Source organism: Drosophila albomicans, chromosome 2L (assembly GCF_009650485.2).
Source record: "Drosophila albomicans strain 15112-1751.03 chromosome 2L, ASM965048v2, whole genome shotgun sequence".
In the NCBI taxonomy this organism is placed as follows: domain Eukaryota; kingdom Metazoa; phylum Arthropoda; class Insecta; order Diptera; family Drosophilidae; genus Drosophila; species Drosophila albomicans.
Genome location: NC_047628.2, coordinates 16,714,418 through 16,728,694, shown reverse-complemented (window position 1 = coordinate 16,728,694; position 14,277 = coordinate 16,714,418). Strand labels below are relative to the sequence as shown.

At 38.8% G+C, this 14,277-nt stretch overlaps 3 protein-coding genes across 3 annotated transcripts; all 3 read right to left on the bottom strand.

Annotated features, from left to right (window-relative positions):
• Window positions 1-738: 738 nt before the first annotated feature.
• LOC117565298 (uncharacterized protein DDB_G0271670) lies at window positions 739-3,290 on the bottom strand. Its single transcript, XM_034244332.2, has 3 exons — window positions 3,095-3,290; window positions 1,102-2,238; window positions 739-1,033 (listed from the first exon to the last, which is right to left on the bottom strand). The coding sequence occupies exons 1-3, from the start codon at window positions 3,153-3,155 to the stop codon at window positions 831-833; spliced, it is 1,401 nt and encodes a 466-aa protein (XP_034100223.1). The 5' UTR covers window positions 3,156-3,290; the 3' UTR covers window positions 739-830.
• Window positions 3,291-5,754: 2,464 nt separating this feature from the next.
• Window positions 5,755-9,471, bottom strand: LOC117565131 (platelet glycoprotein Ib alpha chain). The gene is made up of 3 exons (XM_034244100.2): window positions 9,198-9,471; window positions 6,407-6,916; window positions 5,755-6,333 (listed from the first exon to the last, which is right to left on the bottom strand). Exons 1-3 carry the CDS (start codon window positions 9,259-9,261, stop codon window positions 6,119-6,121), a joined length of 789 nt encoding a protein of 262 aa, XP_034099991.1. The 5' UTR covers window positions 9,262-9,471; the 3' UTR covers window positions 5,755-6,118.
• A 2,922-nt stretch (window positions 9,472-12,393) lies between these two features.
• On the bottom strand, window positions 12,394-14,193 carry LOC117565146 (uncharacterized). The gene is made up of 3 exons (XM_034244124.2): window positions 13,540-14,193; window positions 12,879-13,475; window positions 12,394-12,813 (listed from the first exon to the last, which is right to left on the bottom strand). Exons 1-3 carry the CDS (start codon window positions 13,604-13,606, stop codon window positions 12,536-12,538), a joined length of 942 nt encoding a protein of 313 aa, XP_034100015.1. The 5' UTR covers window positions 13,607-14,193; the 3' UTR covers window positions 12,394-12,535.
• Window positions 14,194-14,277: the final 84 nt, after the last annotated feature.

Genomic DNA, 14,277 nt, shown 5'->3' with positions numbered 1-14,277 from the left:
TTTAGCATAACCAAATGTAGCCATTAAAGTATATGTATATATGGCAATTTCCACAAACCCATAAATTGTTTATGTGTATGATCCATCGATCCCGATATAAGGGCATCAGTCAAGGAGTTTAGTTTTCCCCTGAAAAGATTATTTCGTAGCAAGAGTCTTTGTTTTGTATGGACGTCACCCGGAAATAATAAATGCATTTTATTTGCATTGTTTACTGCAAGGCAAAGAAAGAATGATAACTGTGATTCAGATGTAATAATATAACGTAGGTTAGGCTAGAAGACAATAATTCGGTGAAATGATTTTATAGCCATAGTTATACGAGTATTGTATAATATCTGATTTATGATCCCACGAGTTCACATTGATGACTCTCGATTAGATAAAATTCGCTGGAAACGCACCTCTAAATATGATCTCATGTCTGTTAATGATAATTGCTATATACTTATGTTCAGATTGTTTTGCACTTAAAGATCTTTTTACATTCGTTAAGCGTGTCAAGATCATAAATATTTTAAATTGATTGATATTATTATCTTAATGGTTTCAATACCAGCAATCAAGTAATATTGTGTCCCAACTTTTTCATCTGAATTTTATATCCCAGCACATAATTGTCATTTATTGGACAAGTAAAACCATAAAGATTTTGTATTTGAATTTATTAAGCAAATTCGATAGGTAACAATCATTTTTAAAGCATATGAAAGAAAGTATAACAACTTTGAAAGTGTATGTAGTTTTCTTGGTTATGTTTAATTGTAATAGCACATGCAAAACTTAGTGGAGCTAAGCTTATATATTTATATAATAAGTATTAACATAAATTAGAAAAGGTTCCTCAATCCTAGGCCCAGCAGGAGGATCAATGAAGCAAACGATACTTTCAGAGTGGCGCTGCCATTGCAACGGTCAGTGAGACAGGCATCGCACAGATCTCCAATGGAGTCCTCCGGCAGTCCGACTTTTTCACGTATGGCCTGGCAACCGCCTTGGCCCACAGGTATCTTAATGCAGCCACGTTGAATCTCTGTAAAAGTACAAACGTTTTTCTTTTTTAATACAATATTTCACAAGGAAATCTGCAGTTAGACAAACCTCCATTCACCATAATGGTATAGCAAGCCGTTGTCCTATATTGAACGTCGCGTCCAACGGAACGATAATTGCGCAATAGCTTGTCCACTGCCAGCGCCTCGAGAGATCGACGAGCTCGGCCAGAGCGCACTCCTTCAACAATAGCCCTTGTGTCTGCAGAGGTAGTTGCGCTGCTTGAGGATTCCTCTGTTGTTGTCGAATCTGAAGTTGCGGGGGATTCTGTGGCAACGCTTGTAGTGTCGGATGAACTATCGGTTGCTGTTGCGGTTGAGTCGGATGCAGTGGAATCTGTGGAAGCGCTCGATGTATCTTCGCTTGGCAAAGAAGTGTTTTCAGTTGTTGATTCTGAGGAGGTAGAGGGTGAGGAAGCTCCAGCCCCTGTTGAGGTTTCTGTTTGTTCCGTTGTTGGTACTGATGAGCTAGAGGAGTTTTCACTTGTCGCCGTTGAATCTGTGGTTGGCTCTTCACTTGTTGTCGTTGAGGAAGAAGCATCGGACGTCGAGGAATCCGAAGTCGAAGATTCCGACGTAGAAGATTCCGAAGTCGAAGATTCCGACGTAGAAGATTCCGAAGTGGAGGAATCCGATGTAGAAGATTCCGAAGTAGAAGATTCCGAAGTGGAAGAATCCGATGTCGAGTCTGTCGAAGTATTGGTAGACTCATCAACTGTGGAGGTAGATGAAGAATCTGTCGATTCGGAAGTAGTCGAATCAGTTGTAGACTCTGTCGATTCTGGAGTGGTTTCTGTCGATTCTGGAGTGGTATCAGTCGACTCTGGAGTTGTTTCTGTGGTCTCGAAAGTTGTATCTGTTGACTCCGGCGTGGTTTCTGTTGATTCTGGAGTTGTTTCTGTCGTTTCTAGAGTTGTTTCTGTTGACTCTGGGGTTGTTTCTGTTGACTCTGGTGTTGTTTCTGTCGACTCTGTAGTCCCCGTTGTGGGTTCTGATGGAGTTGATTGACTTGATGAGGTTGATGAAGACTCGGTTGACGATGAACTCGTTGAATCGTCGGTTGTCGTGGTGTCTTCGGTGGTTGTTGTTGTGCTGATATCATCATCCAAATTGCAACTAACTATTTCCACACTCTCCAGATCATCGCACTCGCTGCCAATACATTCGTAACATTCAAGGGCATTTCCTAGATAAATTACAAAAGAACACACATTAAAGTCAAAACGTAATTGTTAGGGCACAAGAATGTGTCTAAGTCTACATAAATAATTATTGCGGAAAATAAACCTTATTGATAAATCGAAGTGCTGTAATATGCTTAGAAGAGCGATCGATAACACGAAAAGCTTTGGTTATTTATTACCTATCTACGTGTAAGAACAAAATCAAAGGAATTGAAATATGAACATTTGAAATATTATGCAATTTAAATAAGTTTTTATCTAGAAGATACTTTATAAATTTTCAGAATATTTAAAATATAATTTATATTGAATTTAGTTTTATTTAATTGTAAGTTATAAATATATGTTTAATTTACGTTCGCTCTTTTTGAATTTGAGCGTGCGACATGCGTAATGTTAACTCCATTCAACTAATTACAATAATGGGCATGGCCATGGTTACTATTTCGTTTTTTGTTTTTTTTTTTTGTTTTGTCTACATTTTTTGCTGAAATCAGTGAAACATGCTGTTAAGAAAATGCCCTGGAATGGCGCTGCTCTTTCAAACTGGAACAACTCGCGTAGTTCATAAAACATAAGACAATAAAGAAATGAAATCGATTGATATGTGTGACTTCTTCATATTTTTTCTCTCATTTATTTTTGCCTATTTGGCATATAGTTCTGTGATTGATTATACTCATCGAAAATAGCACGCTTGTGACTTTATTTTTGTTGTTAACCTTTCAGTTGCTTTTTTTTGTATAATATTTCACAATTTTGCACTTGTTAAGCAATATTAATTATTTAAATGGCCGTTAAGGATGAACGCGTTTTTTTGTCGCGTTGAAAAACGCACGAAAATCGCCAGTTGCTCACCTGGCCTAAATGTGGCACAAACACATAGCGACAACAACATGAACAGACTAAGCAGACGCATCTTGTATTTATGTGTGTGTGTCTGTGTTGTAAGGATACGCTTTAAGGATCACAAGATGAAAGTATTCCACAAGTTTTGAGTTGGCAACTGAGGAGAACAGCACGGCTCGAGTGTCAAATGCAAACTACCAATAAAATATATTGTTAACATGGCTTTTTTTATCATTTGGCACTAGGCCGATACTCATGGGCCTGGCCCCGGGTCGGGGCAACATCACTTCGCAGATAAGGCGCTGTAGAGAGCGCCCCGTTGGCTGGTTGACTGACTGACTGACTCGGTATGTGAGGTATATGGCTGCTAACGATAAGATCGCTCATAATTTTATTATTTGACGCCGATAAGGATATTGCGATTTCCCATCGCATTTGGTTTTTATTGCATGTGGTCGTTGACACTTCCTCAGGATGCTTTAATTGCCTCTACAATCCATTATTCGTCAATAAAATGGCACACGATAAGTGTTGGCGATTCCTGGAATTGTTTACTCAGTGTTGTACGCACGAATCTGTTGAACATTGAATTAGAATTATAAATAATACGCATTCCGTTCAACATTTCAGCTATGGAATATACTGCTAGTCATCAGGGGTCTTAGGGCATGTGTAACGATAACAATAGCTATCGGTTCAATCGATATCTAAGTCGCTTAAGTCCAAAGTTATGGCCGTCGCGAATCAGTTAAATATTCTTTGATATATTTACTGTATATGGTTTTATTTATCTATATCTGTTTAGTTACCGACTTGGCCACAATCGACAAAACAAAGATAATAGTATATACTAAGTATACAAAATGGTATTCAGTGCAAAGTAGAAGAAAATATTTCGCTCGAAAGAATTTCCTTACTTATGATTCATATTTGCCGACGGGCGGATAACAAACGAGTCAAGGTGAATTTCTTTAAACTTTGTCAATATCATAAAGTGCATTACACATCTGAGATAGATATTCTTCTTAGAAATAAGATTGGATTTGCTTTATATGTGTTTATTACTAAAGTACTTCCCTTTCCTCTAAGATAAAATCCATTCGCATTAACTTTGCCGTTAATGTCATGTGTTGCAAATCTAAAGAAAAACTTAGACAGTTTTTCTTGTCATTATTATATTAAAATATATTAAATTATAATTAAAAATCGTGAATTATGTTTGATAAACGCGTCAGTGAGATAATCTTAATTCTGAGAAATAATTACAAGAAATAATTTCCTTTATCTCTTCTTATTACTCAAGTGTGCTATCCAAATAAAAAGTGCAGGCCATGCGTAACAAATCTCAAAATGATAACTTTTATAGAGTATTATAGTATTATATTCTATCATATGATGGTATTAGAACAGTATTACATGTTCTTTGTTCTGCCAGACCTCTTTTTGATTACTAATGAGTTCGCTATCAGAGCAATGAGAACCTATAAATACCATAATACTTTCGCTTCTTAAACTTTCAATGAGCTACTTATCAGTGCTTATTGTCCACTTTGGTCTATTTTATGAAAAATTGCTTGCTATAATAGTGTTTCCTCTATTCGCAGAAAGGAAATATTAAGAACTTTTATTGACAGCTTTATCAAATGGTACAATAAAAGGGGAATACCACAATTGTAAAAACAAGTAGCTACTCTTACTGCAGTGACACACATACTTTCCCGTATTTCTCAAGATGTTATCAAAGTCTTATTACAAGTCAGTCGCCGCTTATCAGATAAGATATTTTGTAAATAGCTTGACGACTGATAATTACTATATTTATTTAGTGTGGGCCATAACTTAATTATCTGTAGTAACTTCTGTTTCTCAATGTTTGTATTTCTCGTGAACTGCAGTTATCGATCAAATGATCAGTATGTCGTAAATTTAATTTAGAGTTGACCAATAAGTGATTTATTTACGATCAGGTGGTCGCACGCTTTTTGAACGCACTGTGCTTAATAAATAAACGAGAAGCGCCAGTTTTGTTATTAATGAATTCTTATCTAATCGTTGAGCGGAACGCTCTCGTTGCTTTTTCGTACCGACGACACACGATTTGAGTGTTTACGCTGCGCAAATTTACTTTGCATAGTTGGCCTAAAAGTATGCCTTTCCCTCTATCATCAACCGATTTGTTTACTCAATGCGGAACATGTGTGTGTGTGTGTGTGTAATTGGTGACACATTCAGTGTGTGTATGTGTATGTGTGGACGTGACATTGACATCAAAGTATGCTTGTGATTTTGACCAAGAATCAAGCAAAGATATGGACGTAATTCTCAAAGGTCGTTTAGAAGCTTTATCTGCTTTGTTAGTCAATACCGATGATGAGGCACAAGTTGTTTACCTTAATGTGCAAATTATTTAGATCAACAAGCGGTTATTGTTAATTATTTGGATAATTCAAGATTCAATCGGTAATTTCGGTTCACTTCAAACCCACCTCAATTAGCAACTCTATGTGAGCTAAGGTTTTGCAATTTGATATATAACGAATTCTTCTAAATCAAATCTTCATTTCGTATTCCCTCTAAAATTCTAGATATTATATATACTGAAGAAAACTTATTAAAATTCCCTTATGATAAAGTTTAATATATTTTAAATATTTTAAAAACATGTATCGTGGTTTTTGTTGTATAAATATATTTATTATTGTATATCAAGTAAATTGTCTTATGCTTCACATTTGGTTAGCTTTATTTTGTATATATATATAGGTATAGGTATTTATATATATTTCGATATTCGTGTGTGTCTTTTTTGTGTCGCTTAAAAATTATATAAACTTTCACATTACTTAACATGATGAGAAGATCGTGAGTGTTGCCATGGGTGTGTGTCTTTGTGTGAGTGTACTCTGTCTGAATTTGTGTGTGTGTGTGTGTGTGTGTGTGTGTGTGTAGGAAGGTCTCTTAAAGAAATTAGCAATATGTACTAAATAACACCGGGTTGGAGTGGACGGTGGTGGATGTAGTAAGCTTGACTCCTTATTTGCGCTGCAGCACGACGGCGACAAGAACGATGAGGAACGTGGACAACATCGTTGTGTGCATCATGGATGTGGCAGAGTTGCAGGCATTCATTGAGCAGGGATCACAGTAGGAGATCTCAAGGGGAGCCGATTGCTCCCTGAGGTCTGTGCACACTGACTGCGAGGCCAGAACTCGTGAGCAGCCGCGTTCTGTTTGGGCTGTGTTGTTCACTACAAAAGAGAGAGAGAGAGGAGGAATGAATTAAATAAATCCGTGACAATTTGTGTGGCACGTGGCACTCACCTGTCTTCTTCACAGTGTAACAATGGAAGCTGACATTTGTATCGATCAAAGCACGACGCTGGCGAATCGGCAACTCCGTGAAGTCCGCCAATCCACTTGGTGATCCGTTGACCGCAACCAGTTTGGTGACCTCACGCAGCAGATCCTCATTGGGTGGCGTGGGCACACTGGTGGTTGTCTCTGGTGGTCCAACGGTGGCTGGCGTTGGCATCGGTGCATCGGTTTTCTCGGTTGTCTGAGCCGCGGTTGTGTCGGTAGTCGTCTGCTCTGTGGTTGTTGTGTCCATCACTGTCGTTGAGTCACTGGGCATAGTTGTTGGCGTCTCTGTGGTTGGCATGATTGTGGTTGGCTCGTCGGTTGTCGTTATGGTTGACATGGTTGTGGTCACTGTGGAAGCTTCGGTGCTGCCGCCCTGATTGAAGAAGTCCTCATTGCAGGCCAAGAGCGGTGTGTTCTTGTCCACAGTCTGGCAATTATCACAGACATAGCACATCAGATCCGCAAAGCATGCTGGTAACAAAAGCAAAAAAAAACAACAATTATTATAATTATCTAATATTCTTGAAATTAAGTAATTATTTCCGTTCTGCTCTGTTCTTATTGATTGCATAGTTATGTCATGCCAAAAGACTCTGCGATCGCCAATTAGATTGTTCAATTGAGTTGTATCGTTTTGGGAGGCATTCCAATGTTAGTTCGCGCAATTTACAACTTGGGCAAACACAATAACAATGGTCCGATAAACGATTAACGATGACAAAGCGACCGAAGTCGACCATGTGTAGGCCATTAATCAAAGCGTATTTGTCGTATCATTTGCTCATTCTTTATTATTAGTTTACAATTTTAAGTCAATGTTTTAACTAGCGCTATTATTATCGTACACCCACTGCTACTACCTTCATTTGCCGCTATTTCTTATCTCGTTTACCCAATCGCCCCGACGATGTCTGCCACTCAAATTACCAGCTCTCGACCATTTGCATGTCGCACGTATCCAAATATTTGCATAGCCAAACGAGAACAAACTGCATGCATATTACTACATTGCCGTAATTGCGTTATCAATGCAAGCATTCAGTCAGTCAGTCAGTCAGTCAATCAGTTTGACAGTCTGATCGGTGACTCACTTGGATAGCTTAACCTTTGCTCATCCAAAACGTTCTCATGCTGATAACAGGCACAAAAAATATATTGCTCATACGCCGCGAGGGACCCCCACAAAAATTCAAATTGTCAACATTGTGTTGTAAAACAATCGCTTCCTCAATGCACAACAAAGTGTGTATGCTAAGTAATTACGTGTATGCACATGTTTATCGAGCGAGGATTTTGTTCACTTATTAATAAATCACATTGATTGATGGGCTCACGTTAAGCAACGACAGAGCTGTAGGAATTTCGCTTGTTCTGTGGGTAGCTTCAATGGCACGTGATAAGCGCAACACTCGAATTCTGTACATTTTTGCAACTGTCTCTTTTTTTGCGAAAATAAATAATTATAATTTTATCATTTGTATGAGAGAGCTGTGGATCATAATCATAAAAATACAATTCATTGCATTTGCATTTCGTCGTCGCTTAAACCCGTTTTCTGCCCACCAAAAGATTCTCTCTTTCTGCTAATGACGTTCTCAGAAACAAGCACAAAATGAAAAAAGTTATTGTGAAATTGAATAGAAATTAAATTTATATAGATAGAAAGAACTTGTATGTTGCCCAACTGAATTGTTTCGTAATAGAACTACAAATACAACTATGTATATACACTAAACCGTTCGGTTGATCTTTGAAATAAATGAATATATTATTGACTGGCTGGCTCATAATAAAACTTCAAACAAAATAAGTTAATGAGTTTTCAAAGGTCAGAAAAGGTCTGTTTAAACTCGAATTGTGATAAAAAGCAGTTTGCATAATGAAATTGCATTTTCGCCCAATGAAACGTAAGCCAATTAAAAACAAAAAGAACGTAGAAAACGATCGTAACGAGAGGTAACAAGTTATTACGTATACGCAGCACAGTCGAGCAGACGAGATTTACATTTTCAAACTGAATAAGTTCAGGTTTTTCCGTTTTCTTATTTCGATGTTTGATTTGGTGCTAATCGCCTGGACTGGTTGTTATACTTGTTGTATTTGTTGTTGTTGATTGGCAAGCAACAAAAATGTGCTAAAAAGCAGCTGTCATGACTAAATACTAAATGTATGTATGTGTGTATACACAACATTAATACTGTAGCATTTCACTTCAAATCACAGCTTTTCAATTAGCAGTTTGCCGCAGTTTCAATGTCACAATAACTTGAATAACAATTTTGAAGTGAAGTGCACCAAAAACTTTGTTGAACATTGAAACTGAATTCTCGACAATGTTTTGTTCTGAGTACTCTCGTATATTTCTATTAATCTCTCAGTCATTGCCAAACATTTCCTACATGCAAATGTTAGCCTACAATTTGTGCATTATTTATGACAGTTTTGCTGTCTGTCGCAGCCAAACAATACTTTTAGCCTACGTTTAGTTATTTAATTTACTTGTGCATATAATTGTTGTTGTCGTTATTGTTGTTGTGTCTGTTGCTAGCAACATTTATTTCTATGATTTCGTATTTTTACTCATTGTTTTTGGCAGTTTAGCACTTTGAATTGTTTAAAAATAGCATGCAAGGGTATTATAGTTTATCAGAGCATTTAGTTTGTGTGGTTTTTTCTTAACTTGTGCTTTTTATCACGACATTTGCTCAAAAACCTGTCACTTCTGGATACCTGGATACTTCAAAAATCTTACCTGGTGCGGCGAATAGCAACAGCAATGCGCTGGCCATAATAAGATGACTTTTGGTATTGTGCATTTTGTGTGTTTTTTCGGAAATTTTATTAGTTGGTTTAGTTGTGGTATTTATTTGTGTGTTGTGTTCTTGCTTTAAATCTTCTTGCCTCAAGATTTATGCAAAATATTTGTAGTTGTTTTTTTGTTTTATGTTTTTGGTTGTTATTGTTGATTGCACGTTGCACGTTTCGCGACCGCTGTTTGCGAATTCTGAAATTTAACTGAAAATCTTGTGATTTGTTTGAGACTTTTTATAGAGTTTGAAAATCGGTGAGTTTCGCAGCGACTGCGAGTGCGACAAAAGCGGCGGCTTCGACGCTCAAGAAAGAGACAGTTAGTAGCGTATGTATGCGAATCTGAGAGAGAGAGAGCAGGAGTGGGAGAGAGAGAGGGACAGAGTATACAAGTGCGGGAGCGTAATGCCGTCAATGCTTCAGCGTGTGCGTGCGTTCTTTTTATTTATTATGATAACAAATTAATTTATAATGCAAAATCACTAAAAGTAAAAGTCACACTGGCTCTCTCTCTCTCTTTCACTTTGTCCGATCCTCTCTCAGTGTGTTGGTTGCTCTTTTAGTCGATCGCGACGTCATAAAGAGCGTGTACAGCTCATCAGGAAAGGCATGCCACAATGAGATAGGGTTTTGCTGCTAAAGATTTCCCGGTATGCAAATGAATCAAGACTCGGGGTTTTTACCAAGTACCCCCAGTCTTCCAGCGGGAAGATTTATTTAATCAACCCGTTTACTGATCAATATGTGCAGCAAGTATTCAGTAAACCGGTATTTTGAAATACCCTCTATGTTTGTATATAGTATATAAACTTAGTATGTGGCATCAACAAATGGATTGCTGATGATGATGCACCTCAACGAGACGCTCCCCTTTTGGGAATAACGTGCAATTCCCAACCCTTGATAACATTTGCATTTACATAATGGTCATGCTCTACCGTTGTTGTTGTTGTTGTTGTTGCTCATGTCGCATGATTAATATTACTTAATATCACAAAGCACGCAATGCAAACAGACTCGCGATGTCAATTCTCCCATCTAAGCGGGCCAAAAACAATTAACAGCTTTTTATTTGGTATTTACCCGACCTATTTACACCTATTGTGCGACTCAACTTATCTCGAGTCAGCACCAAATAAACGTCATGAGAATCACCGAGAAGAGCGCAGAAGCAATTGAATTCTTGTTAATTTATTTGTTAAGAAAATTTTCCAATACCAGCTAAAAATAATAATTTATTTTCAAATTTCTGATAGAATTAGTATTCAGTTATCCTACAGCTATAAAGGTAAAACTTTCCACATGAATGCATAAAAAGGTTGACGACTCACGCTGTTCATGAAATGCAATTGCGACTAACTTGAGGGTGATTGATAAGCAAAGTCAATGCCAGAGGTAGTTCAATGTCTGTTTAGCATATCTGTGTTATACTCTACCCTTTATTTTGAGTAATATGAAGGATAAACATTATCTATATTTATATATTCTTGTTGTCTGTCTACTCTATATAATTTGTTGTTCATATTTGTGATAAACATTTGCTGAAGTATTTTTATCAATGGTCCCAAAACTCACGCATTACACTTACAGGGTATTTCTTAGTCGAGCATATACAAATGTATAGTTAAATGAAAATTATAAATTAAAACAAATATCATATAAAAATGAAAAGATTATGTGCAACTGAAATTGCAAAATAGCTGTGCTGTAAGATTGTGACCCTGATATATTGCTTGCAAGAGTACACCGCAGAGATCGTGCGTCTGTTATGTACGAAGTACGTACTATGTTAACTGGTATATGATGATCATTCATTTCAACGGTTCGTGCCAAATGGCTAATAACTGTTTTTAGTGTCACACCGCTAACTGACGCATCAATATTTCAGAACCAGACGCAGACCGAGACGCAGATAAATGCCAAAAATAAATAAATTAAAACAAGAACACAAACACCGAATAAAATATGAAATTTGTGGAACGAGTTGTTGGCGACATCACGTAAATTGCTAACTTAGTATCTCTCTCTTTCTCTTTCTCGTTCTCTCTTTACTCTCATTGCAATCATGCTCTCGTCAGCAGCTAACAAAATTTGATAGCCTTTTGAGAAATGCGTAACAGACCAGCTGGCCCGGAAGCTATAGACTTTAACCAAAATAAAACAGGGAAGTCAAAACCGCGACCAGCCCCAGTCTTTGTAATCACACAAACAATAATTATATACTATATATATATATACATGCACTTTAACAACTTCTGAAACTGCATTACAAATTTGGCAATTGCATTCCGAGTTCTGGAAAACAAGTTACCTTAAATGTTGGCAAATTAATGAAACCGTTCGACGTCTGTGATAAAAAAAAAAAAACAAAAACATTTCCGTGGCTAACTGGCATTTGTTGGCAAAACTGCTTTGTTGACTGAGAGATTTGCTCATCACCTAATTGGGAACTTAGCCAGAGCTGAGCTCGATTGTAAATCGCTCAATTTCACCGGCAGCGATTGCCACTTGAGGCCTAAACCTTATCAATGTTGATCATCGCTATGCTATCAGCAATTCCAATAGCGAATGAAGTCACGATTTTGTTGGGCTATTGGGTGGCCCCAATTGCCGGCGTCTATGATGACATAGATTCCTTACAGCTTATGCTGTGTTAGAGAAGTGTTATGAATTTGTCAAATGGTGTGTGACAGACTGAAAACAGTATCTTCTAATTCGATCAGTTTGCTTAACATGTTACTTACATCTGTTTTTTTGTATGAGTATTTGTCTGTTTGAAAAATATGAAAGATAGCTTATACAAATTGTATAAGTACTTTATCATTGCAGGGTGTTGCATTGTCGAGCGTGCTCACTCGATTTGTATTCTGAATGGGTGAGTTATCAGTAGCGAACAAAAAAATAGCAACGGCAGCTGTAATTGATTCGCTTCAGTTTGAACTGTGAATGGTGGGCCCAATGATGGGGACACTTTAGGCCGCGAATATATATAATATGTGTATATATATTTTATTTTGTTATCGTTAGCCAACCAGCCAATTGAATAATTAGGCGAAAATAGCTCAGGTGTGCTCATTGGACTGCTATGACGATGAGTCGTAATTAAGCCCGAAATAGACCGAAATAGACGGCGCTAAGTGCTTCATAAATCGTAGTTGAACTCCCCGCAAAATGTTGTAGTATATTTTGTCATTAAAAGTATAATATACACATTAGGTTACTACGTATGTTGGTAGATATTTCTCTATATTCGTTATCAGCCGCACATCGATTGCTCACAATCTAGGCTAAAGCTGCAGCCAAAAGAACTAACACGATTGCTGTTGCGACCGTTGTCGCTGTGGTCCACGTTGTTGTCGTTGTCGTCTTGCTGCTGCTGCTACTGCCACTGCTGCTGAACTGGCCAACGACTGTTGCATGAATGGGAGCATTGCAGCCGTTCTCTTCGCACAGTTGACAGCCAACCACGTTCCAGCCATCGAAGAGGGAATTGCACGCTGCCGTCTGATTGTCATCCATGACAATGGTGCAGCCACGATTCGTGATCTCTGTGCCATTGACTGTGTGCAAAGTGTATCAAAGTATCATTAAATATAGTAGAGGAACTTCGATTGCAGTTACTTACGTCGTAGACTCGCAATGTAGCAGACAGCTCTTGAGGTGGCAGCAACAGCCTGACGACTCATACGACGTTTGCGTCGATCATCGTAGTCCTCTTCCTCATCCTCTTCGTCCTCGTCTTCGTCCTCAGACTCTGAGGCGGCAGCGGCTGCTGGACGCACCACGGTGCCAGCTCCAGCTGCAGCTGCAGCAGCGCCAACAGCAGCGACGCCAGCGCCAGCAGCAACGCCAGCTGCAGCAGCGGCGCCTGCTGCGCCAATCACATTGTTGCTAGCTGTGATAACAGCGGCTGACTCATCGTCTTCATCGCTCTCATAGTCATCGTCATCGCCGCTGTTGCCAGCAGCAGCGGCAGCAACACTTGTGGCAGCTGGAGCTGGCACTGGACTTGCAGCAGGCACTGTTGCAGCCACTGTTCCAGTTGCTGTAACTGTATTTATTATGGGATTAGCCGGCAGACCAGTGGCAACTGGCTCTGGCTGTGGCTGTGGTTGCTGCTGTGGTGGTGGTGCCTGTTGCACCATGGCTGGAGCAATACACACCTCCAGCTCCTTGAGCTGCGACTGTTCGTCACAGTCCTCGCATGTGTAGCAGCGCAGCGCTGCAAAGAGACGGGGTCAATCGGCTCAGCTGCCACAGCTTTGCGTGTTTGATTTATAACAAACCTGCACTCAATTGGCAACACAACGCCAACAGCAGCAGCAGCAAGCAATGCGTCTTTGTTGCTTTCATGTTTACTGTATGTCTAGGCGATAAAGGATGCCACGCATCAAATAATTGGAGAGAGAGTTAGAGTTGAACTTGTGCTAGCCTAAAAATTTAAATTGAACTGCCAGCCACGATATCGACACGTCGATTGGCGGCTGCTGCGCCAGTTTTCGATGCTTGCTGTTGCTCTATCAAAAAAAAGAAGGAAAACACACACACAGAATTTTTGCGGTTATCTTGAAAATAATTTGCCGTACTGTTGAAACATGTTGCCGCTAGCTGAATGACAAGCCGACGGCTTCGATAGCATCAGCGAAGAGTTTTCAAATTAAACGCAAACGGATGCGGGACTCTTTCGGGGGCCATGGAGGAGGCTTTTTCGGTTTCGATGGTAGTAGCTGCTTGCATCTAACATGAGTAATGGGAAAATTATCGCTGATTGGCGCAAAGACAAATAGAAGAAGCCCCCGAAAAAAAAACAAAACACACACACAACAAATAAATAGCCATATCAATACGGCAGCGTGACTGCAGCAAACTATTCCACAGCGACTGTTATACGCCATATGCCTTAGACAACTGTTATACTGTCATGCTGTCTTACAGCATTTCTTTATTTTCATGCCATTTGCATTTTAGTTGACTTACGTACTAATTAGAACTGGATAGCTTCTTAACGTGCACTTGTGTCTTGC